Source organism: Netta rufina (genome assembly GCF_964035555.1).
Source record: "Netta rufina genome assembly, chromosome: 1".
In the NCBI taxonomy this organism is placed as follows: Eukaryota; Metazoa; Chordata; class Aves; order Anseriformes; family Anatidae; genus Netta; species Netta rufina.
The window spans coordinates 81,702,345-81,728,507 of NC_140123.1; the positions used below are offsets into that span (position 1 = coordinate 81,702,345).

General features: G+C 40.8%; 1 protein-coding gene across 1 annotated transcript in view; it reads right to left on the reverse strand.

The window, feature by feature from the left end:
• The window catches only part of MAP7D2 (MAP7 domain containing 2), a gene marked incomplete at both ends in the record, with an annotated part of 73,467 nt that overhangs the window by 24,272 nt on the left and 23,032 nt on the right, over window positions 1-26,163 (reverse strand). The window contains 2 exons of the mRNA XM_084302306.1: window positions 6,900-7,063; window positions 10,237-10,314. Coding sequence (XP_084158432.1) covers window positions 6,900-7,063; window positions 10,237-10,314 — 242 coding nt within the window. The remainder of the gene's footprint in view (window positions 1-6,899; window positions 7,064-10,236; window positions 10,315-26,163) is intronic.

A 26,163-nucleotide genomic window follows, 5' to 3' on the forward strand; every position in this document is an offset into this window, starting at 1 on the left:
ACTCCACCACCTCCTAACTCTCATGGACCTCTACTCAGTTTTGTTGCCACCTCCTCTCCCTACTAGATTCTCCATGACTTTTTGGGGCAACTCTCTCTGCACCTGTCTTCCTCCTTTCAAGCCCATAAAACCTGGGTCTTCCCCACCCACCCACCATTCCATCACCTACCACCTTCCTTCCTTCCTCCTCCAGGTACCTTGCTCACTTCTGGCAACCTCTTCTTTCTCCTGGTTCAGGAACACAGTCTTTACTTGTGCCTCCAGCTCCTGCCCCAATCATTTTTAACCCTTTGATGCTATTAGTAGTTCTCATCCTATTGCTTACTTACTACCTTTGCTATGTCCTTCCCATCCTGTATAAAACTCCCATTCTATTTACTTCAAGCTCTCTCTTGCAGGCTTCTCACCCCAGAAACACAGTTTCTGTGGTTACATCACAGCCCCTTCCATTTCTACCAATCCCCTGCGCCACCTCCTGCATCTTTTGATAGCTCAGCTCAACTGCACTGAAAGCCTTTCTGCATCTCTTGGCCAGATTATTTCTTCTCACTGACTCGTGACTTCGGTCTAGGTCTCCTATACCCTTCCCTGCCATATTTTAATCACAAAATCTCAGTCACTGTTCAAGCACATCTCCTTCAGTCTGTACAAAAGCCCTGTATTCTCCAACGGACCAGACATCAACACCAGGCACCTCCAGTAACTAGCGTGTTGGGAACCTTTATGTACACCATCCGTAAACTTTGTTACCTTCCTGCAATCACCTGTAGTCACTGACTTTCAGTAACAGCTGATACCCCAAAGCTGTTGGGAGTGTATCTGCAACAGCCTTTGTCTCTTCCACATGTTTGAGGAATCTCTTCTACCACCACGACTTCCAGTATTTTATTCCTGACCAGGATTTCCCACCTCAGCTAACCCCACTACCAACTACCCACTGATTCCAACAGCCAACCGCTACCTTTTCATCCTCAAGTTCTCTTAATTTTCTCACCTATCACTTACACCATAAATTCCATCACAGATTCCTCCAGACAAGGAATGAAAAGAGGCGCTCAGCTCTCTGTTACCTTTTGGCCAGTTGACCCACCCTGCTTTTACCATTTCTGGTGCCATCTCCAGGAAGACAATCTTTTGGTCCCCTGTTCTGAACTCACTTTTTTACCTTCTTTCCGTGTCTTTAGCTTATGGTGTATCAGGTAGAAAGAAAGCAGCTGCTTCCTCCTTTACACCCCCTTTTTTTCTTTCCTCCTATCCAGTCAGTGGCATCAGTGTTCAGGCAAGCAGGAATGCAAATCATTGTCCTTCCTCCCTCCCTCCCTTTTTTTTTTTTTAAACCCCCTTAAGAGAACATGCACGAAGCATCACAAAGCTCAAGCACAGACCTTTCTATAATAGCATAGTAAAAAGAAGAAGAAAACACGCATGGGTTTGAATGCTCTATCACTTCTTGTCCAGAGTTTGGACACGTAAAGAAAGTAATCTTCCAGTCTTAGAAAACCAAAGTCACTGCCCTGTAGCACAATCTTTCCTTCCTTGCTACTTAATGATTCAATTTTCACATTTAAAATGTGTGCTGGCTCACTATTTCAACTTCATATTTTCCACTTTTAACTACACACCCTTCAACATTAATTTCATTCTATTTCAGGCCCTTTTCTGTACTCTTTTCAAACCTGTTATTTCAGTACCTGTTCTCTGCAATTCACTTTTTTTCATTACTTTTTTTTCTACTATGGCTCTTACCCCAAAATACCTTTCTAGCAACAAAATAAAACAACCCTCCCACTCCTTTCCTATTAAAGCATACAATTCTACAGAATCTTCTTTCTTTCCATATCTAATTAATATCATTGCACATTAATAAAAGAGATGGTGTGAAAGCAGACAAGCTTCAATTATCTGGGTGATCTATGACCTTTTTAAATGCTGCTCGGAGCAAAGCCCAGCACTATGTTCCAGCTTGGAAACCACCGAATACACTTACACCACCTACCATGAGGGCATTGTTCTAAGAATCAAACAATGTATATGATGAAATAATATAAAGAAAATAAATGATTTTTCATTTCATACGTATATGAAAGCTCAAACCACACACATCCTGAGGTTGAAATCTTCAATTACTCAACGTGGAGAAGCCATCATTTATTCTCATTTGCAAAGAGCCTTTCATTAAAGTGCTACAGAACATAATGATTAAGCCACATGAAACCCTGCAGATATATCTTAGATAAAGAACAATATGAAGACCTTCTGCACAAAGAAAGGTCTGTTATTAAAAAGCATTAAGTTAGCACAAGGCTGAATGCTAAAATTAAGAAGCCAAACAAAGCCAAAAAGACAAAGAGAACAACCGAGATGCACAGAAGCATAGCATAAACAGCTCATACATTAATAATCTTTTTGCGACAAAAACTAAACAGCAAGACAAAGTGTTTCTTCATCAGCAAACACTGTGGAAAACCCCTCCTATGTTATAGACATGGTAACTTCTTAATGACATACCCAACTGTCTGACCCTTGTTTGGGAATTCTAATTGCTATAGATTGAGAAAAATCTCTGCACTGGGTATATAGTTAACTTCCACTAAAAAACATGTAATGTACAAGCTTCACACGTGGGTTAACTTAAGAACGAGTAAAAGCATAAAAAGAGAGCCATCTACTGCTGGTAACTAAACAAACATGTTGCTTTCCAAAGCCCATATAGTTATTCATGCGTGTTTTTCTCAGACTAAACAACAGAACAAACATTTGGGCTGCCTGAATTAAAACACAAAACAAAAAAACCTGAACTGTGAATACAAATAATTTGACTGAAGTACTTTCCTTTTACTTATGTAAAACATGACGCAGATGCGAAAACAAAGAAAAAATAATTTTACAAGTATTATGACTCATTTTGTGCAAACAATTCTAAACCAATCTCCCTTAAACCTGCAATAAAACATCTAAAAGACCCAAACGTAAGATTAGAGAGGAAAAACTCTTCCCTTTCTTTTCTGTATTCATCAGTGCCGTACGTAAGTAGCTGTCTCCTGATCTTATCAGTTGGCCTCATCTTCTATTAGAGAGGCTCCTCCACGTAACAACAAAAAAGCTATTGTTTTCTACTTAAAGAAAGGAAATATATTTTAAAAAATCATTTTTTAACTACCCCTTCTGAATATAACTCATTTCTACCCCCAGCAATTTAAAATTATGGGTGTGTATAAAGAGAAGACTTACACAGAAAAAGGGCGTGTGCATCAGAGAATAAAAGGACGGGACAAATGAAGGCTCTGCGTTACTGTACGTACGTGTGGAGCTGGAGCAGCAATAATGGCAGAGGGGGAGCACACAGCAGCAGAGAGGATGCTCATTGTTACACAGAGGACTAAATTCTCCTCATGCCCACTGCAGAGCAATCAAGAGACTGCTTGCATAGCAATCTCAACCAGCTTGCAGCAAAATTTCTGTGTTACTTGTGCAACTGAATTCCACTCGTTATATGAGCTGCTACCAGATGTTTGAAAGGTGTTTATTAATTACATATATTATAATTAGAAAAGTAAGTAATTGTCACTATACCATCCACCTTGGTTTTTCCACCTTGTGTTTAAGCACATACTTTTTTTCAAATGTAACAAGCACTGGACATATGCCAAAATAAACATCTAACTAAAAAAAATCTTCCCGGTGCTGTAGGATGTTCTTTTCCTTTTAACATTGATCTGTTTAAGTTGGCATGCTGGCCTAGATTTGATGCTGTCTAGCTTTTTACTAGTAGCTGTTCATTTAAACATTAGTATATTGGTAGGATCGGTCCAACATGTTATCAGTTCCCTTCTTAACAATATTTGATGGTTTTATTAAAAACTAATTTTGGGTGCTATATGGGTGCTCTCACTCCTATTCACACTACTACCCTTAACAAACATCACTTGTATGGGCCATGTATTGTTTCATGGACTACACGAGCAGAAGAACACTGCTTCTAAAGAGACTTCCCAATATACTACGTGTAGGAAGGCATTTATTTACAGTGTACTTCCAAAGCACATGGAAGCTTCAAGGTGGGAAAAGGGGAAAAATTAACCAAATGAGGACCAGTTTGCTTTTATTCAGCTGGCTGAACTCCAACTGGCTGCTTGCTGTTTGAAGTAAATCATTGATACCTCCAGTTGAACACCACCACTCTTCTTTCCTCAAGGCTCAGGGATTGCTTACACTAAGGAGAAGGCAGCTTTAAAAAGAACGTGGAGGGAGCAGCACTGCTACTGAATACCTCTCCAGATATGAAAGTTGCAGTAAATGTAGAGCAAGGACTTTCAGCAAGGATTTTCAGGCACATTTATTCACTTTCTGCCTGAGGAATTGGAAACACTTCCATCTTACTCTGAGGGAGCTCCAGTTGCCCTGGAGAATAACTCTGCTAGAACACCTCTCTTTCCATTAATACAAAATTGCCACCTCTTATCTGGCAGTGGAGAGGGAAAAAAAGCAAAATAAATCAAGTTTTGGTCACCTCCTCTTTGACAAGGCCTTTGCATACAAAGCAGCTGAGCATAGAAAGCTCTAATGTACAAAATGAACCAGAGCCATTCACTTCTCAAACTCTTACAGACACAACAATATTTTTAGAGTGAGATTTATATAACCTGTTCCTGTCACAGATATGCGCTGCCTTCTGCTGTGCTAAAAAGCCAAAAAAAAAAAAACCAACACCCAAGGAAGATATGAAGGATAACCAATAAGGCAGACAGCAAGGAACAAAATCTCTCTATTGGGCACTTCAGACACCTGATGGGCAGGTAACATCAGTGCTCCAGTCCCCACCCAAGTAAACCAGTCTTAAAAGAAGAAACACCAAGCACATGCTGTAGTGTGTTGGCTCACTGGCCAGGTCACAAACCCACAGGGTGTGGGAAATACAGGCTCCAAGCTCTTCCAGTAAAGACAACCTCAAATGTCCAGAATGATTCAGGTGCAGTGAGTGATTTGCAATGCCCATGGAGCTGTGACTTCATCACCGTCCTTACTCAGACCTCCACTACTACTGCATATATGGGATTAGAGGGGAGAAACCCGTGGCTCATCAGAGCTGGGGGGTGGCTTTGGCAGATCCTTTAGTAAATTTCAAGTGGAGTTTGAGAAATGAAAGAATGACAAGTAGCTGTGAAGCAATACCAGGATGTGGTGGTGTCTCCTCTTCCCGATCCCTTTCTTCCCTCAACCTCCTCTTCTCTACAGATTATTACTCCATGTACCCTTCCCTCCTTCAGAAACTCCTGGATCTTCCCATCCATCAGGGATAACCCAACCCCAAACACGCACCCACCCTCTCCTGTCCTCCTGCCCCCAGTAGCCCTTCCTCAGCTTCCTCAGCCCATGCAAGGAGTTGGACAGTTTAAGCTTGAAGGATGGGCTGAATGAGCAGATCTTTGAGCATTGGTATTCATTCAATGATCACAGACTTGGAGGCAACAACCCTTTCTTCAGTCAATAAAGAAGTCTCCCAGTATGGGAGCTCTCATGTTTCACAACCCACCCTTCCATTTCTCCAGCGTGGGTAAATCATGCAGGCAGGCAAAGCAGGCAAGTTGCTCACTTTGCCCACACCCCTCCCCTTCCCTGCCCCCCCCTCCAGTGCAGTTTTTGAGGACAGGGATTTGGAAGTGTTTGTACTTGCCACTTTCCTCTACATCCCCCATGATGGAGATCGATTTTGCTTAGCTGCAAAAGGTTATCACAGATGGAAGTACTGGGAAAGGAGAACATCAGGTCAATGATGTTACTGTGGAAGGAGATAGATCTCCTAAGCCTTTGTTTCCGTTTTTGTCATCCTTCGTAACAAAGTTTTAAGCTATTCACATGACAAAACATTTTAAAATGAATTCTCAGATAATTATGCAGAAGCCAGAAACAGTATGTTACAGCTGAAAGAGGAATGGCAGGATATAATTTACTGTAACCTGAAAAGAAAATTTAGAGAAGAATCAAACACAGGAGGAAAAAAAAATACACACTCAAAGAAGCCTGTTATTCTGATCCCACGTGGAAGTGTTTCATCTCTTTTGCAAAGACACTTGATCAAAAGGTGTGGGGGGGAAGGCTAATAACTGCAGATTTCTAGGGCATTTTTTCTACAGAAACTAAGGAAATACCTTCTCTTGCTTTTTTTTCTTTTTTTTTTTTTCCCTAAACCACTGTCCCCTTTTCCTAAAATCATTAATTCTTTATCAGTTGCAGTCGCAGTGCTGATGTTTTCTACAGAATGTGGTGAAGGCAGACACACACACACACTGCAACCAGAGATCAGCATCAGAATTTGGACTCACTGGAGCACAAAAAAAAAAAAAAAAAAAAAAAAAAAAGGACCTTAAATGATCTCAGTGGAGAGAACAGAAGAGAGGTATTATGATTATTTCTGTTCTACAAATTTAAGTCAGACTAGATTCTTCACTACTTTAAGAATTTCTCATTATATGTTACCGGGGAAAGAAAAATACTAATTTCTTTACACTGCCCATGCAACTGAAATTGCATTTATGGAAGTGTAAACAAAATCGTGCCAATTTATGGAAACACTCATCTTTAAAAGCTACCTTCCAGGATGTTGCTGCTTTACCACCTGCCAATCAGAATCCCAGATATATTACTGTAAGTAGATGACTGTTTTGTGAGATCAGACAAAAATCAAGGGACAAAAAAAGCTTGGGAAAATGTTTTCGATGTACAAGCAGTAGAAGAGTATTTATGGCTGTGGTGATGCATGGGTGCAGTTCACAAAGTAATGTCCATACGTCTCTGGGACAAGAAAAAAAGAAAGAAACCTGCTGTGCATGTCAATATTCTGCTATCTGTAATGCTAACAGATACAGTTGCTCTGTTGTATGAATCCCAGCGGACCCTACCTCCTCCTCTTTAAGCTTTTGCCTCCTCTTTTCTTCAACAGCTGCTCTCTTCTGCTCCTCTCTCTGCCTCTGTTCCTCCAGTCTTCTCCATCGTTCCTCCACATGCTTTTCATATTGAAGTTTTGCTCTCCTCTCCTTCTCCAGTATCTGCTGCTCCCTAGCAGCTTAGGCAGAAAAAAAACACGTGTTTCACTTAATGCAAATTTTCTCCTGCTTTAAAATTACTTGATAGTGTGACACAATAGAGTAAAATAACAAACACAAGTACACAGGCTCTTTTAGTGCACTAAGATCAAAAGTACAGTGCACAGAAATGCTTGAATGATTAATAAATTCAACTGATATACTATTTAATATGGAAGCCCTTTGTACATAGGTGACAGTTTGTCCCCCCACTTGTGTAAAAACAGCGTGCAGAATAGTTAACGATTCTTTTATCTATATAAATATATATAAATCCTTCTAATCCCTCTGTAGCTTAAAACCATATTTTTTTTCCAGACATAACAAATGCTCCCACTAGATTTTGAGGTGAGTCAATTTCTTATGTTGAAGCAAAAGCCCTTGGAATTTCTTTAAGACTATGTTTCTCTTTACAGGGCTACCTTCAAAATAAATACATAAAAATAGAAGCTAAACTTTCCATGAAGCTTTGAAAATACACCATTCTGCTCATAATTTGATGCTATGCTGTTATAGGCTCCAAGCAGTAAAAGAAAACATTTTTATTATTGAAAGTTTGTTTAGTTGCTTCTTTGAACTGGAGTCATAATCCTCTTGAGACATTACCTTGTTACAGAAATTCAGACTGCAACATTACACACAGGACTGTTGCTTCAGGTTTACACAGGGGGCATAAGTAACAGAAGTTAATGTGACAAATGGTGAAGAAAAACCCAGTTCTCATGCAAGTGCATTCCATAAAAGGCATGAAAGAGGTCAGTAAGCATGCCTTCATACACGCTGACCTGTAACATCATACCAACATACATACAGCCACTGTGTAAGAGAGCACAGCTGCCGGGCTAAGAACTTGAAAGTTATGGAAATCCTGAATTAGCATGATTTATACAAGAGCTGGTCCTTCATTCTGCTCCCCTGTTCAGCCCCAGTCAACTTTTTCAGTCACTGCTTCCCTGTCCAGCAAATTATCACCCTTCAAGCATTCTCACTTTTAGCTTCTTCCCATCAGTCCTAGACTCTTATTGAGCTATCTCAATTCCCTCTTCATAGATCAGCCTTTTCTCCTCAGCTCCTTGCCTCCCAGCTCTTTAACCACAGCTGTGGCCTTCAGTCCCTTCTAGTATCGCTCTGTCACCAAGCCAGAGTCCCACATAACACCAGATGCTTTCCCAACAGATGCATTTCTTCCTCTTGAATACCAGACCCTTATAAGATACTTCCTCCAGGTGTCCAACCTGCTTTACAGAATGCCTCCTGCCTTATTCCTGTTAGTATTATGGTTGGTGCTGTCTTCCCCTTTTGTCTTGGGAGAACTCACTATTTTTCTTCCACTGCAGGGCAGGTCAATGTGAGAGGGGTGTTAGTGCTGTAGGTGAGCCTGGACTCTTAAGAATGAAGGCTTGGATTTTTCAACTAGTAGTTACCTCAGAGACGGTGGAAAACAAGTGACCGGTCACTAATTATTGATGACTACTAGCCACGTTATGTAGAACACGTGAAAAGAGCATGCTGGAGTTGATAGAAAACCAAAAACAGAGTGAGATGTCTGGAGATGGTGCTAAAATTACCTTTTGATTACGTAGCTGAAACCTGGGACAGATTCTGGACAGAGAAGCAAACCATTCTGTCATCATGGACATAAAAACAATTCTTTTTTTTTCTTGATTTAGGGATACTAAGCCACTACTTAATGAATTTTGGCTTTAATGAGAAGGTTATTCTATATTTGTGCAAAGTACCTGCTGGCAGCATAAATACATGTATTTGTCCTTCTGGGGAACTCAATGTGTTTTTTTTCTGAATTTCTGAAATAAACCTGCTGCAAGACAAAGAACTACTGAGGCCAAAATCCAGAGGTCCCTAATCTAGGAATGGTCTCTCTCTCTATATATAGGTTAATATATATATATATATATATATATACACACACACACATACATACACACACACCTTTCCAGAAGGCACGTGCAGATGTACAGTGTCTGGATATAAGAACCACAACCAACACCTTTCAAATGCCCTACACCAGCCACTCCCAGATTCTCCAGTTTTCAGTTTTCCTCCCATCTTCTCTTTTGCTTTTTAATCCAAGTCCTTTCCAATCTACTACTCATATCGCTTACTCAGGAGCCAGCAAAGCAGGGATAATAAAGAAGAAAGAAGAGGTAGTTGGGACTGAATATAGCTATAGGAGATAAAACCTTAGGCTGGTGCATGCCCCATGTGGACAAGACCTCCGGGGAGATTAACTACTAAAACCTAAGTCCTCACTAAGCAGATTTGCACAGGAACTACAAAAAGAAATCTTGCTCACCAAGCTCTCTGAACTAAAAAACATCAAATCTCAGGCCTCAGGTTTTACCAAAAAATTGTCAACAGTTTAGTTACTTACTGCAAAGAAAACAGTACTTTCCTGTGATTCTTTCCACAGGTGCCCACAGTATTTCAGGTACCATTGCCTCGAAATATATAGCAAACCTAAATCTTACAAAATCAAAACACTGGCAATTAATTCCCTTTGAGAGGTAGCATCAGGTAACCTTAAGGAACAGTGCTACTGGCCTTTCTGGTTACTGCACTGAGGAATTTTTTTTTTTTTAAACCTTTATATATGCACGCACACACATTAAAAAAGTTTGAACAGTTCATTTTTCTCTCTTACAAAATTTCCCTGACATTCTCTTGGAGGTGTTAGTACATTAAAAAACACTGATGCTTTAAAACACAATGAATTGATAGATTTTTTCATTCCCTTGAAAGAAGATTAATCCTTTTAAAACTGACAGAACAATACTCAGCTTTATGCCACACTGAACAGCTCCATATCATCTTTTAATATGTCTAAAACTTAATAGACTAAAACTGAGGCTGTTTCAGCAAGTTATCCTACATATTATCATAAATACTACACAAGGATTATTTGTTTTGTTTTGTTTTTTCTTTTACAAATGAGGAATCTAACAGTTAGTATCTTGCACGTTAACCTTAGAATGGAAATCAAAGAAGGCATGGACTAGTTTTGAAGAAGTAATACAAGCAATAAAGACTAGCAATAGGCAGCGTTTAGAATTTAGAACAGGCAAAATGTCACATAAGTAACTTAAGCCTATTAGCACATATACATAAATAATACATGCACCTCCTGCCATCTTACCAAGGTATTTTTCCCTTTCTTCTCTTCTCTCCTTTGCGAGTCTTTGTCTCTCATCAGTTTTTAGAAATCCATCAATGGCTGAAATCAGAAAGAGAAGAAAACCAAAAGTGTTAATCAAATTAAAGCATACAAGAGAACTCAAAAAAAAAACCACCGAATTAAATCTAATGCATTTAACAACCCAAACAAAAACGCGATTTTGCACTTGGCAGGGGGTGAGGGGGGCAACAAACTGGGATTTGGATACATCCAGAGCAGTCTCCTACCTACTGCTGAAGTCCAAGCACGGCTCACCCGTGTAAATACCTGACTCCTCTCCTCAGAGCGGACAAGCATGCTGCTAGTGCTTGTTTAAAAGCTTGTAACTTTCTTGGGAAACACCATAAGGATGCAATTAGTATCTATTCAGCCTTGTTAATAAGCTCATTTTCCAGTTTTCGGCTAAAAGAAGAGGCGGTTCAGGCAAGCAGTAAAAGCGGTACACAGCTCTCTCATAGTTCAATGCTTTGTGGAAGTCCCAGCCTTCGTATTTATGGCTTAACCCAGGCACACAACTTCCCTGCCCACAGGAAACCACGAGCACCAGCTCACTGCAACAACCAGTAATTAGTGCTGGATGAGGCTACGGAGGCAGCTGCCCTCCTACCCCCTTCTCCAGGTAGGAAACACAGTTTCCTCCTGCAGTCGGTACCTAAAAACAGGTTACCTGCTTGGGAGGAGGTCGCCTAAGGATGTTTTGCACTGGGATGCAGACACCGCAGCTCTTTGTGCAGCCTGATCCACTGAACAGCGCGATTTAACCAGGCAGATGGAGCGAGACACACAGGGCACCCGGGAGTTACCTGCCTTCCTCCGTGCCCTGTGATGGGCAGACAGATGAACCCGTGCAGGCTCCTCCACCTGCACAGCAGCCCCTGCTTTCTGGGCAGGCTTCAGCTGCTGACTTGAGAGATGCTAGAGGATGGGAACCTTGTGCAACAGCCTACAGGGTGCAAAAACGGTGCCCTCGTTTCTCCCTCTGCGCTTTCAGGATCTCCTGGGTTCTTCGCAGGGCTGCAGCACAAACAGGCACGGGGTTTCACATCCTTAACAATCATCATTTGGGCTCCTCTGTCTCTTGTGGCCAGGGAAAATGCAGCTCTCAGCTGCTCTGCATTGGAGTAACAGCTTGCTTTTACCCACACAGCACCTTCCAGCTCCATCTCCGAGCCTCCCCTGCCGACACATGCAGACAGAGACTCCCCGATGGCAGCCAGGCCCCTGGAAAATTGCGATGACAGCTGCCGGCTGGTTAATCACACCCAAAAGTTGTGGGTCAGATAAACAGCTATTTATTACCAAAGACTCATCCACTTGTTTGTTCACTCGGTGAACATTTATGGTCAGATCAGGCAAGCAGTGGGAACAGCAAACGGCTCGGTAAAGCAGCCGTGGCAGTGCTGTGCGACTGCTTTGAAAGGTCCTGCAGGAAGGAGCTAGGAAGGAAATTCCTGTTGTCAGCACGGTTAAATTACAGCTCCCATCAATGGCAAGTTTTTCAGAGATCTGAAAGTCAAAACGGCTTGAAAGCTACAATGGGACTCTGTGATTCAGACTCGAGGTAGCAGAGGTTAAATCAAGACTGGAACAAGAGCCTGAGGAAGGAAGAGTGGGCTTGGGAGCACGCAGGGGCTTAAACAACGAAGGAAGCAAGCTGAGGCAGAAACTGAGGGCTTCTGAGGCAAGGATGGAGCTGGGATGGAGAAGTGGCACTTGTGAGATGGAAACCAGGATGGTGGTAAGCTGAAAGGATTGTAAGAGCCCCTCAATCGTGTTCACAAAACCCTGCACTGCCTTTCATCACTCTCTTGCATTTATCTCTGAAACTCACTGTCAAATATATGTCCCGCAATGATCGCCAATAAAATTAGAGTGAATTTATCTCTACCTTGACTGCTTTATGAATGCAGCTGGCAGAAGTGGATCTGCAAGCTCTGGCCTTGCTCACAGCTGCCATAGCTGTCCATAGCTGAGGTACGATGAGATGGGATGAAATTTCTGATGTTTTAGGCTGGCTTTCTCAAGACTTCAGGCGTCTCAATCTCATCCAGGTAATACAAAAAGAATACAAAGATTGTAATGCCAGATACTTCAGAAATGCGGATGTATCAGAATTGAAGCAGTCCGCGTGATCCTTGTTTCTCTTCCATCCACACACATATTAAGCATTCTTTCCTTTTATGTCCCTTATGTAGCACATCGGATGAAGCTCCTCAAGGGGTGAACCAAGTTCACAGCAAAACAACTGTGATTTATGCTTCCTGCTTCGTTTCCTTCTGAAACTGGGAAGTGGTTAGAAAGAGAAAGGTCTGTCATCTGAAGGCTGCCTTGGACAAGAGCGCTCCAGAGGTGGCTACGTCACAGGGGAAACAAGTGCATAGGATGACTGCTTATTACGTGTGCAACATTAAAAAAAAAACCTACGTGGAGGAAAATACCATGCAATCTAATTAAGTACAGACATCATAAATGCATATGCATGCAGCAGGGGTAGCATTAAAGTTGCATAGGCATCCTCAGTACCGGCATTTCTTAACTCAAACACTTGACTTCATGAATCAGCTTGCCTGCAAAAAAACAGAAATTTGCTTGCCTTCTGACAGTAAACATGGCTTTGAAGGATGGAATAACCATTCCTTGGATAACAACTTGTACTCTGTACACTAAGGCCAAAATTAGTGCATTTACTACACATCTTCATGCAGTGCACATTATAAAAGCAATGGGCGCAGCAGTAACCGGTGGTGAAAATTTTGATTAATGATAGGAATTCAAATTCTGTTTCATAAAGCAGACTACAAGCAGCAAGCCAGCACAGGCAACTCTACCATTAAAGTAACGCAACGTCATTTCTATCTCCTACTATGAACTACCGACAGAGGGCAGAACAAGGTTTGAATGAAAAAGAAAACCCCACAGTGAAAAAACAGCTTTCACTGTGACGTGGGAAGTGACCTCAGGTTAATATCTTGTACGCTCAGCTTTATCCTGAGCTTTCCTCGTATTTACAACCACACAAGGCTAAAAAGCTCTGCAGCAGTCAGTGCAACGTTTAAGAGTCAGGACATCAACACAGAGTGGTTGTGCCTTCTGCCAACCAGGGTAATAAATACAAAGAAGCACCGGCAGAGAATTCTCTTACAGTCTTTTATTCCCAGTCTTGGGGAATAAGAAAAATGCCCAATTAACAACAACAAAGATTTTATTGCAAGGAAACCACCCTCCTCGCCCTCCCAACTACTACTTACATTTCATTTCCCTGCCCTCCTCCAAAAAACCTTTTCCAAGGAGTCCCCACTCTCAGAGAAGTGAGTCTGACCGCTGGGCTAATCCCTCGAGATTGTGCCTCATTTTTTGACTGAGCAGGGCCTGCTGCTCCTCTGGGCCTCGGTTACAACAAGCACTTCCACAGAAAAAGAAGGTAACTTAAACAAGTGATAATGTCGGCAGTCCTGCAGCAGTCACCTATCACCTTATGCTGAAGGACTCCTCCGACACCTTGTTACTCTGAAATAAATACATACAGAACTGAAAGCTGGCATGTTAATCGGGGCTTTGACCCTTTTAGATGGGCAACAAAGACCTACTTTTACAGATGAAAGAGGGCCAGACCACGTGCACACGCCCTGCACCATGTACTGTTGCATAAACATCTCGGCTCCTGCTGAAGACGGAAAGGAAGGTCGCTGCGTCCTGATGAGACGCAAGGCCAGCTCTGTCTCGTGAAACCCATACCCTGCTTTGGGTTGAGAAAATGAGCACTCGAGCAGGGCAATCGGGCTACTGGAAGCTGAGAGTATGCTTTGTTAGGATCACACAGCTGCTTGAACACCTCTTCTGAAATTTGCACGTGAGTAGCTGCCAGCAGGTAGCACCTCCATCCATTTTTTTTTTTTTTCCTTATTTTGTTTTTAAACCCATGTACTCTTCTGAGCTCTGTAACATCCTGTGGTGTTTGGTTTCACAGCGTGTTTTTGTGTAGCAGATACCCAACCCTTTGACAGCAGGCATCCCAATGGAGAAGAAGAGTCAGCCGGGGCTCCAAGGCCAGCTCTACAAAACCACGTCCAACACATTCAGACCTTTGGCCAGCCTACACGGCCGCGTTCAATGCCTTCAGACCTTTGCCCACTCTGCACAACCACGGTCAACGTTATTTAGACCTTTGCCACCGTGCGTGTGCCCTAAAGTGACGTTGCTGCATTGGTGAAATTCCTGGTCCAGGTGCAGTTCTGTCAGTGGGAAAGCATTTTTCTTCCATGTTGTTTACAGTGATCAAGGAGACAACACAGCTGAACGCTCATAAAATAGACATTTGCCAGCACGGAGGTGGCGAGAAGGTCTGTAGAGAAGACCAGACAGAGGCATCACTGCACTTACCACCCACCCTTCTGCTGGCAGTCACCCTCGTTTCAAATAATATAATCCCAGTCCATAAAATCAATGTTTTACTCCCTGGAATCTGGTTTCTGTCCTTTGAGGCTGTTCTTGGAAATAATAAAGAACACACTCTTCCACCTGCCGCTGCTTCCCTCTGGGTACTGCTGAATGAAGAAATGTTATATTCTTCAAGTTTTCAGGGACTGACTACACTCTGAAGGGAAAAATGGTTTAAGACTGCATGGGACTGGACCTGGATGACTGTTTACATCAAGAAAAAGTGCTTTTCCTAAACTTTAATTACAGGGTATTGCTGAGAGGCTTTCAGGTAAAGTCAACAAGCAAACAGCAGACAGGCTTTGCAGATATATTCAATAAAATCCAGTGAATCTGCTTCGTCTTTGATAATTGCCTTTTTAGAAGTTTTCTTTAATTTATAAAAGCTTGCAGCTACTTAATTTTATTGTTATGTTTGCCAGGCTGGATGTCAAATATCACTATAAGGAAAAAAAAAAAAGGCACTTTCTATTATGCCTAATTAAGATACCAGGATAGGTATCTGTTGTTATAAAGATGTTAAGCAGATGAAGTCATTAAGGGCGGACTCAGCTGCCAGACACAGGGGCATTTCAGACACCCTGGGCTAATTGTCTAAGACGTGGCCTGGCAGATAGCAGAGAGAGCCTGCCAGGGACCTGCACGCTCCAGTTAAACAGCTGGGACACTGGGACACGCAGTGTCACAAGGTGCCAGCCTTCTGCTCCTGACCCCCACCTGAAACGTTCAAGTTACTCACATAAATCAAGAGCTCCAGCTGCATCCCATATTCACACCAAAGTGTCAGTAGCAAGGTATATCCTACTGGTATGTTTATTTAAGATAAAATGATCCCAAGGTGCTGGCCAAATAGCTTTTAAAAGATACATAAAGTAGGTTCACGTTGTTTGCTGATCATCTTCAATCTTAAAAATATCTTAATTACTGTACTGGAAAGAAAAAAAAATTGCTAGAACAGAAAAGGCAGATCTCTGCAGTTCTGCATGAGCCCACAAACACCTCATCATCACTGACCTGAGCAGCCACAGCTCTACGGCTAGCTCCAAGGCAGAGCTGCAGCTGGAGGCTTGACCATGCACTCATTCCACTTCTGCTCCCCTTGAGAATTTTATCTTTTGCACAATACCAGCAGTAGCAGTATTTTTATCAAGGTATTTCTTACAAAAATGTAAGAGTTGACTAAAAATTCTGAATTTTGCAAAGTTAGATAAAGAAAAGCAGCAAAAAAAAAAAAAAAAAAAGAGGCCTGAAGATTCTTTTTTTTTTTTTTTTTTTATAAATGCTACCAAAATGTTTAATACTTTTATACTTAATTGCAGCTCATTTTAGTTCAACATTAGCAGTAGGTCTAAGCAATTTCTGGAGCTGTTTTTATCAAAAAAGAGGACATTACACAGTATCAAAATTGCAAGCGTGAATGATTTTTAACACATCTTAAAACAACTTAAGCAGTTTGTAATTTTGTTGTTTATTTAAAACAGAACTTGCTTCTTAAAGAAATCTTTTTTTTTTTTTTTCCTTCTACTAAACGTAGAAATTTTCAGTGTAAAAGAGAATCAAACTTGAAGATGCGCTGACTGCGATGTGGGAAAATTGGTCTCTTTAAAATTAATCCAGTCACAACTTTTTCTTATGATTGAGAAGGTACCATAATTAAAATTCTCAAGAATATTAACCAAAAATGATAATGTAGCCCTTTCCCCCCTTCAGTGAGCTAACTATGCAGAAGGTCTAGAGTAAGAAGCAGAACAGAAGATGACTATAATCCCAAAGGAGTTTTTGCATTCCTGACACTACCTTGATAGCAGTTTCATTCCGTGCACACTGTGTCCAAGGAGAAGCCATCCTTCCCAAACCTGCTCCCTGGGCAACTAAATCTTAAAATTCTGTGCACAGTTACGTGCCACTCTTTCAGCACACCTGATGAATGGAAAAAAAAAAGTCCTTCTGGAAAGAAAAATATGCATTCTGGAATGGATTAAAAAGAGGGAGAAAAACATAAATACTACTTCTAATTCACAATTAATATTTTTAACATAAGCAATGGTAGAGTTCACTAAGGAATAATTGTTGGTACCAGCTGGAAATAGGCTAAAACAGCAAACCAACCCCCAAACCCAGATTCATAAATATTAAAACTGTAGCATTTTTCCCCTCTTTTATGAAGGCTTTTTTTTTTTTTCTTCCACTGCATTTCTCTTTAATTAGCAATAATCCTGGCACATATTTAGTAGTCTCAATGCATTTGCTAACTTGCACAGACAAGTTTCACTGAGCCCAGCAGAATGGCTCTGTTAGAACAGGTGGAAATACCTTGTCAGGGAGCACTCACGTACTCCACCCAAGGCTGCAAGAGGCCCCATCACTCATGTGCTGCCACAATTAATAACCTGATGAAAAAAATACAGTTACTGGAAAGAGCTTCTATAAATACCCAAATACCACTTGGCTAGTTGACTTCATCTCCCAACGTTTACAAGAAAAAACATTCTCATAGGACAGTAAGCCTATGAGTCAGAGTCATTTTCTCAAATTATCTAAGAGAAATGCTCTAGCATTATACCCAGCTGTTTATCAATCTCAGTGACTTCAGCCTAAACAGCAGCATTTCAGGAACATGCACATCAATGCAAAAGAAATTCAAGTCTCTTTCCAGAAACTTTTGTCCTTTTTTTTTTTTTTTTTTTTAAGCCAGGTATCACTCATTATTACTCACTGGAATAAAACAGAAACAAAAGCTTTGCATTTGCACTGTAGTTTAATACACTGCTACTCCTCATTAAAAGTTGGTTTCTGGACGTGTGGTACACATTTATATGCCAACACCTGCAGGTGTTATGTACTTATTATTATGCATTAGACTACCTGAGCCGAGCGAAAACCAGCATTGCACCGAGACACGCTGGTATTTTAAGCATCAGCAAAGGAGATGGAAAGGGTACGCATCCATTTCCCCCACCTCCAGTTAGCATCTAATCCCCGAGCGCACATTAAAACCCACTTCCTATTCAAGTTAATTGGCTTTCCTGGTGGGTAGCACTGAGCGGTGATCTCATGCTTTTGCTGTTTTACAGTTTTCATTGCTGTGTTGTGCTCTCAGATGACAGCTGAAGTGCATGAAGACGGCACAAGCGAAGGGAGAGCACAGACCTGCTCTTCTAGGTCCAGATACCAGGAGCTTTAGCGGTGTCCTTGCAGCCAGCGCAGTCTTGCATAGCCCCCACGTGGACAAGGAGCTGATCTGCAGCTGGAGCTCCATCCCTGCTGCTTCAGTGTGTTTTTTTTTTTTTTCCTTTGCTGACGATGACAACACTCACTCAAACCTTCACAGCAACTTCCAACGCTGTAATTTAAAACCAAGGGGTGCAGGGATCTGCAAAGATGGTTATTTGGAGAAAACTGCTAGCTTTTCCCACACGAGCACCTGGAAAAGTTACTGCATCCTGCTTCACAGCAAAGAGAAAAGGTGAGGTGATTTTCCCACCATGGCAATAGCCTGAAGCGTGGGTCAAGATGCAGGGGCAGAGCAGACTCCTGTAGCCCTTTGTAGCACAGCAAATGCTTACAGCTGGTAGGGATTAAAAAAAAAAAAAAAAAAAGTCCTATAATCTAACTCCTGATTAACCTCCATGTCAAGGTACCCACACAAAAGCTTGACACAGCAAAACCAGCTTGCTCCTAAACCAACTAAGCCAGAGGGCATCCTTCTGGAGCCTTGAGTAAAAATGACAACACAGATTTGTTTTCTCATTAGCCATCATTTAAAAAAGATAGTCACTGATGAAATGATAAAATAATGTTTTGATCTATGGACAAAGGAAAGTAGTCGCCCAGGGGAGATAGAGGCTTGGTGAATGAATATATAAGCCATGGTAATTTGTGCAGTGTAACACTGACCTTAAACAATCCACTCCACACGTATGCATTAGGATAACTCTCAAATCCTTAAACTAACATTTATTCATTTCAAGTCTAATTTTCTTGAGACTGCAACTATGGTTTGGGATTTGATGAGTTTTAGAAGAAGTGTATTTACAGAATCAAGAATATATATTTAACTTCCAACAACACTTACAAGAAGGCTGTTATCAGCATGCCTTTCATTCCCAAGATACTTTTTTTTTTTTTTTTTGCTAGACAATACAGTTCACTTCTGAATATTACCTTCATTTTTCATAATACCCTGTCCTTCATCATTAAGTCAGCAATGACTGAAGATTTGGAGAAGACTTCAGAGTCATCCTCTTCTTTTCTTTGTGGTGAGTAAAATGAATATGAAGCATTTCAAAGAAGAATCTGTTTGCCATTTGCCATTTATACATCATCCCATAAAAAAATACACAAAGTGCTGATGACTTACTAACATGGCATGCTCCCATCAATGACTAATCCACACGATTTCCACTTTCCTATGCCCCAGGCTGATGCAATGCTGAAACTTCACGTTATTCCCCACATAAGAAACTGATGTTTCCCAACAGAGAAAATATATTTTCCCCGTGATTTGGCAAAAGCTTCAAAAAAGAAGCAAAGCTGATTAATCCAGAGTGGATATTATCAAGTGAACTTTATCCTCTGGGGACTTGACTACGATTAGGAGCAGGAATTAAAGCGTTGCTTTTACTGGGCTTCACACTAATAATAATTCCCACAGATTTATTTAAGGGAAAGGAAGAGCATCCACTGATATACCACAACCAAAACAATGCATTCTAGGAACAAGCATGGCCAATACTCACAGGGAAGACAAGCTTACATGATTTGACATCTTGCTTTACCCTTTCCTCTTGCATTCTGGTAGGTGTATTTGGCCAATATACTTCACCATGGGAGATGATCAGTCTCACCCATCTTGCCTAAATCCTGCTCCATTTTTATGGAAAGACGTTACCATTTTGCAAAAACAGCCAAAAAGCATTAGATATATTCTATTATTATTTAGAAGAACGTTTTTCAAGGATAAGACACAGTATGTAGACAGCGTCACTAACACAAATAAAGGTGAAAAAAATTACGTGAACCTATTTTCTTAAATATTAATTTCAGTAGAATTTTTGCACTTGAAATAGCGTTAAAAAGATTAAGTCTACCTTGTTACCGCTGCAAAAGATAAATCTTCCTTTAATCTGTAATTTCTCAGAGGATTATTCACTGAGTTTCCGCTGTAAATCTTCTTATCTGTTTACGTAAATTCAGAACACTAGGCACATTATACATGAGCTCTTAACCTGCGGAATAAGTAAGATATTTTACCACCACAAAACTTTTCTACACAGGAGAGAGGGGCGGATTGTGCTTCCACAGAGTTTTCGAGTCTTAAAAAGAGGAAGTTTTATTTCAGGGTAAGAATTTGGAACTTTCAAGGGGATTTAAAAAGCTGTGAAACACTAAAGGATGAAACAGAAATGAAAGCTATCTGCAGAAAGTGACTTAACAAGAAGTGATTAAATTATGTGCAAAGATGAGCACGCATACACTGAATCCAGAATTCATGGCACACATGCGAACAGAAAAAAGCCAATTAAAACACAGTGGGTCCCCAAACTCTGCAGCAAGTAGCACTTAGCACAGTAACAAGGTCCTTTCAAGGTGCATTCAGCACCTTCTGTCAAAGTTCATCTCAGCCTCCAGACACCCAAGGAAAGCAGTGATATGCAGCAAAACTGCTTAGGATGGAGAGAGACCCCATGTTGGCATGTGCATCCCCTACACTCTTTAGTGATGGTTATAGGCTAAAGAGAAAGAAGTTGGGTGAGGTACCCAAATCAGTAATGTGCAATTTTCATGCTCCGCAGGCTACAGGCAGGGCACTTGCTTTTTGACTATTACACAAATTGACTTCAGAGATCTGAGACACTGGCCCAAAACATTATTTTTAAGAAAACACAAACATATCCATGAAATGCCATTCTGTATTATTTGTGTATGAATACAGGACAGAGGGTTGGACAGACAGGTGGGTGACAATTGAAATATTGAAACTGGAGCCAGACACTTAAGACCCAAATTAAAGTCCTTATTCCTTTGCACACCCTGAGAGAGTGAACAAGGACACTACACCACTCAGGGTCTTCTGCCTCCAAGGTCCCAGCTACTCACACAGGATGACCTTGGAAGAAAAGAACACCCATGACGACTTAGGAAAATCTATCATAAGTTACGCAAGTTGCTGAAAACAATAAACACCAAAACCTTTATGTTCTTTTTATATAATAAAGTTTCAGAAGAATATCGATACCTCTTCTGCACATTATTTTCTTAGTAATATATGAAATAACAGCACTGGAAAAAAAAAAAAAACAACAAAAAAACAAACTTCTATTAGCCAAAAAGAGCTGTGAAATTTAAAACAGTTTAAATATTCTAGGAAACAAACGTGTGATATTACACTGTACTGATTTTCAGAGCGTCTATTTCCCTGCCACACTGAAACTGGCAAGTTTAAAGGAAGGCAGGGGGCAACAGATGAAATGAGCACTTTGAAAGAAGTTTAATCCAGCGTCATGACATTAAATTGCCAACATAAATTGACCAACAATAATGGAAGAATAACTTCCAGTGGAAACTTTTTTGCTTATTTATTAAAAGCAGAATGAGAAACTGTTAATGCTTGCACTTTATCAAAACAGCACTGTCTGCTAAAAACTGGATGGTAACAGATGAGCTTAAATGTTTTGTGCCAAGCAAAACAAGCTCTAAATGGAAACAAAGATAATTATTTGCACAAGTAAACGGTGGCACTAACTGGCACTAAGACTGAAAAGTGAATTCACACTCATTTTTTTTTCCTGTGAGAGATGCCACACTAAATACATGGTAATCATGCAGTCATATTTCTTTTATTTTCTTTGTGTAAAGATCAGCCTAGTAGCACATGGTACGCATGTGTTTTGAAATAAAACAAAGCTCTTCAATAAAGATAAATGCATGGTGAATACAAGAAATTAAAGGTCACGCATGCTTGGCACGTGATACCTTGTTCTAATTGATTTTGGAAAAACTTGAATGGCGAGTTAGCAGTTAAAGGACCTACTTACAGCACAATGTAATTGTACATTTTGGAAGACAAACACTAGTGAGCTCAACTTCTTAGATTTTTCTCTGTAAGCCTGTGATGAGCCTCTATGTGGATTAAGAGGTATTTTCTACTTAAAATTTCCTTTGCAATTTTCTCTGGTTCATTGTTCCTCCCTCTCCCTTCTCTTCTGATGTGTCACAATTTTGGCTTTACTAAAACAATTTCTTGGCAGGAAATTCAACCTGGCTGACCCTGCAAATAAAACAAACATAGCTTTATTTGGCCCCACAGTGTAGGTGTTTGAAGTCAAAAGCTCAGGATCCACCTTGCACCAAGAAGATGGCACAATAATCCTGTTTTAAGGATAAAAAACATCTGCTGTGTCATTGTTTCCCCCTCCTCCCCAATCTCAACACTAAGTCTCAAACTAAGTTTATTTCCTACTCAATTACTTGTATGCCACCAAACCAGTAGGACAGAAAAGTCTAGTTTTATGGAGTCCTTCAGTTATGATGACACTTGTACCAATAAAACTTCCTCTCTGGTCATGCTGTAACTTAATATCTGTTTACATTTCCTTCCTTATCTATGTTAATATCTCCCTGAGGTTTCTACTGAGACAACCAGACTGTCCACCTTGCACGGGCTGCCAAGAGCTCACATTACGGCTATCGAGCAGAGACAGATACGCAACTTTTCCTGTTCCAACACTGTCAGCTATGTCGATACACAATTCCTACACTGGATCCTACAAAACTGAACAGGTTTTCACAAAAAAGCATCCTCTCAGCAATACTGCAGGCACAAACTGGCAGTCCAGCAGCCTGACAAGCACAACTGCACAACACAATTATAGAAATACCACAAAATTATCAGTGGATTTTTTCATCTTCCAACAGGCAACCAATTTCAACACATGCATAGATTCAAATCAGGATGTCTTTTCATCACCCTTCTTTTGGTTTGCTATAAAGTTATTGAGGATCAACCATATATACAAAAACACCTCCTACTGCTGGGGGGGCAAAAACTGCTATGATCTATGTCAGAGTGACTGGACTCTAACAGAAGATGGGTTTCATAGGGTTGTTTGAAATAATTTTGCATGAATTATGCAATATCAACCACATTACAAATTATAAAGAATTGCTAGAAATATTGATTGGAACCCTTAATTAAAAATTTGCCCTGTTTACAAACTGCGCAGACACAGAGCAACAGAAAGGGCTAATCCAAAGAAGGCAAAACCTAAAACACTATTTAATGACCTCAGTGTTCTCCACAGCAGCCAAGGTCCAAGCACTCATCTGCGTAGTAAAAGACCTACTGGACAGCATGAGAAGTTTTGGGCAAACAGTGAAACTACCCTGTAACCACCTGCCCTTTCTGTTTCACCAGTGAACTCGTTTATTTCAGAGCGTTTACACAGGAGACTGCCCCCTTAAAAAGACATCTCTGGCACAGCAAAGGGAGTAATGCCATACTGGTAGTTTTTTTATATTTTTTTATTTTTTTTTTGGTTTTTGATTGTTTGGTTTTTGGTAAATTTTAAGTTGAAGTATTGGGTAAGCGTAAGCTGTAACTGCTCAGCAGCCCTCCACAACTCACCGTGTATCCCTCACCATCAGCAAAGCCACCCGGAGCTGCTGGTTGCCCTGAGCAGCCTGGAAGACATTACTAATTTGTTTCACAGGAAGAACCAAAGTGCTCAGCCCTGTGTGGCTGGTTATCTGCAGCCCAGGGGCTGCTGCAGCTGTGTATGGACAGCACTACTCGTGCATTGGAACCACATCATTTACAGGGAGGCTTATAAACTGTTAAGTGCATTCGACAAAAATAAATAAATAAATAAAAATCAAGTGTTCAAAGCTGGCAGTGTTACGCTCTTCTGTTTTAGTCCTAAAAAAACACACATGCCTCACTACCCAGGTATATGATCATGCTAGGCCAAATGCTCTATACATAAAAGATGCTCACAATAAATGATTCATTTAATGTTCAGAAACAACTGCTGGTGCACAGACAACCAGAAGCCACCAAACCACCCATGTGCTGACTGCACAGAGGGCCGTCAGCTGCTCAGAGAGAGGGAGGAAAAGCTGCTCTGGAGACCCTTCCCTGGAGAAGCCAGCAGCCACCTCCTGCCCAATGAGTGACAAGCCAGGAGGAGTTAAGTGAAAGCTTAATTAGAAGTTAAATAAGGCTTTGGGGGAAAGAAAAAGATTAATACCTACACCAAAGCAATATTTGTTCCCCCGACCTCATGTTAATTAACCTTTCTTCTTCCTAAATTGTAGGATGTACTGCTAACGAACCTGTCCTCAGACCAATGGCTACAAGAACAACTAGAGTCACTAGGTATTGAGTGCTGAAATGGAAGCATTTTTGTTTTGAGACCTTAAAAAACAAGTCTTAGAAGGAAGGGCATCTGAAAAGCACACTCACTGAAGAGGAGACTCCTACTGCCTGTAATCCATCAGGGCAGTTCAACAAGGTCAGGACTATTTGCATATTTGCATATCCTGCAACTCAAAAGGACCAAGGTGAATTGTTTACTAAAGCCCCCTTAAAGAAAATTCACATAATTTAAAATAAATAAGGAGATAAGCAAGACCTCATACATACATATAGCACAACTGCAGCAAGTTCTGAAATTGATAAAAGTAGACCCGGGAGGAAAAATCACTAAGTTTCAATTTGAAAAAAGGAAGTTTTCAAGATGAAAACAACTAACTAATTTGCCTGCTGTGCCAACAGCTTTTGATTATTAATACTATCTATATCTAGACAGATAGGAGACAATATCTTGCATGGTGCAGCTGCCATCACCAGCAGTAAAATCATTCTTTTAAACTGCAATACCACAGCTAATTCCAGAAATTATTTTCAGAAAATATTCTGTAGGGTTTCTGTAGTGTTGTTTTTTTTTTTTTTTGAAATAGTGCAAAGTGCTCTATTGAACACTAGAGAAGAGAGAATAACTCCCCCCCCCTTCAGAAATATTAAAAATATAGGTAAATAGGTCATTCAATTTCACTCTCAAAATGACTCTGCCAAAGACATCTACCAGATGATGTAAGAAACTGAGCTTCCTTCCTCTCACTGGAAGAAGATCCAGGCTTTTTCTAAGGACTTTCCATCTTTTAAGGGTATAAAAAAAGTAATAGGTCTACTACTGTAGTTTATGCAAAGCTAACTTCTACAGGAAGATCAGTGCACAGAGCTCTGTTAGTACTGTCTTTTTAACACAAATACACAACACTTTACACAGTGATTACATTGTTATTTCAAGATTACATTTCTTGCTGGCAAAGAGTTCAGTTGGAAGTGTTATTTATTGTATGAACAATCAAAGATTGGATTAGTCTTTACATTTTTGCGTGTGTGTTTTGTTTAGACCATGTTAGACTGATTTGCAGGATTAAAAATGCGCAGTAAGATTTAGGAAAAAAATATATTTCTGTGTATAGATATATGCCCCCTCATAAATATATACGGCAGAATGGGGGAGGGCAGGAAATGAAAACAAGATGTAAAAATGTGTCCCAGTTTTCACAAGCAGAGTGATAAACGGTAGCACCTTTCAAAACAATGCAAGATTGTACTGCAGGCTTTATCTTTTTTGTCCTTAACATCATTCCCAAGCCATGATGCTCACCATTTTACAAGGTTATCTCACAGATCAGCAGGAAAACTGCTGCTACAGCTTCCATATGCAGGGCAGACCAGGAACGATCACATCAAAACCCGTTTCCCTAACACAGCAGTGTCCTGGCAGTTCTCACCTCAGGACCAGGATCTCTGCCCAGAGGCAGAGTTACAGCCAAGCGAACAGCTTTGCGGTGCGAAGGACAATACGCAAGTTATGCTTCACTGGTGACAGATGTTACACAATGTTGATTCTTACACTGTATTTACCAAAGAAAACAAGCTGTATTTATACATACCTGGGTAATAGGGGTGTATAGATAACACTGCCAAGATGACACGTGATGACAGTGTGATTAGGCTAATTACCTGTTTCTACCTTAGCAGACTACTGCTACAGAGAGGATCAGTACCTCAGGCTCCATTTCTCCTGATCTCATGCAGTTTTCCTCACTCAATTTATTTAAAGGAGAACAAATGCTTATGGGAACCTTCCCTGCTTTTTTTCTGGAATAATTCAGCTTACACCTAAAATGAAGCCCTGCTGTTGGGCCCTGCCTGTGCATGCATGCCCTTCTTTGGCCCGCCCTACAGGTCCTCACCTGCCTTCCCACTTCTTGGACTTGATCCACATGAACTCTTTTCCCTCAAAACCTCACAGCTGAAAATAAAACCGTTTTGGTCACATCCCACGTGCCTTGCTGCCACAGCCCCAAGGCTTCCAGTACAAGCACCCTGCGCCCCACCGCTATGCCCACTTCCCCAGTGTGTGTGATCAGCCAGAG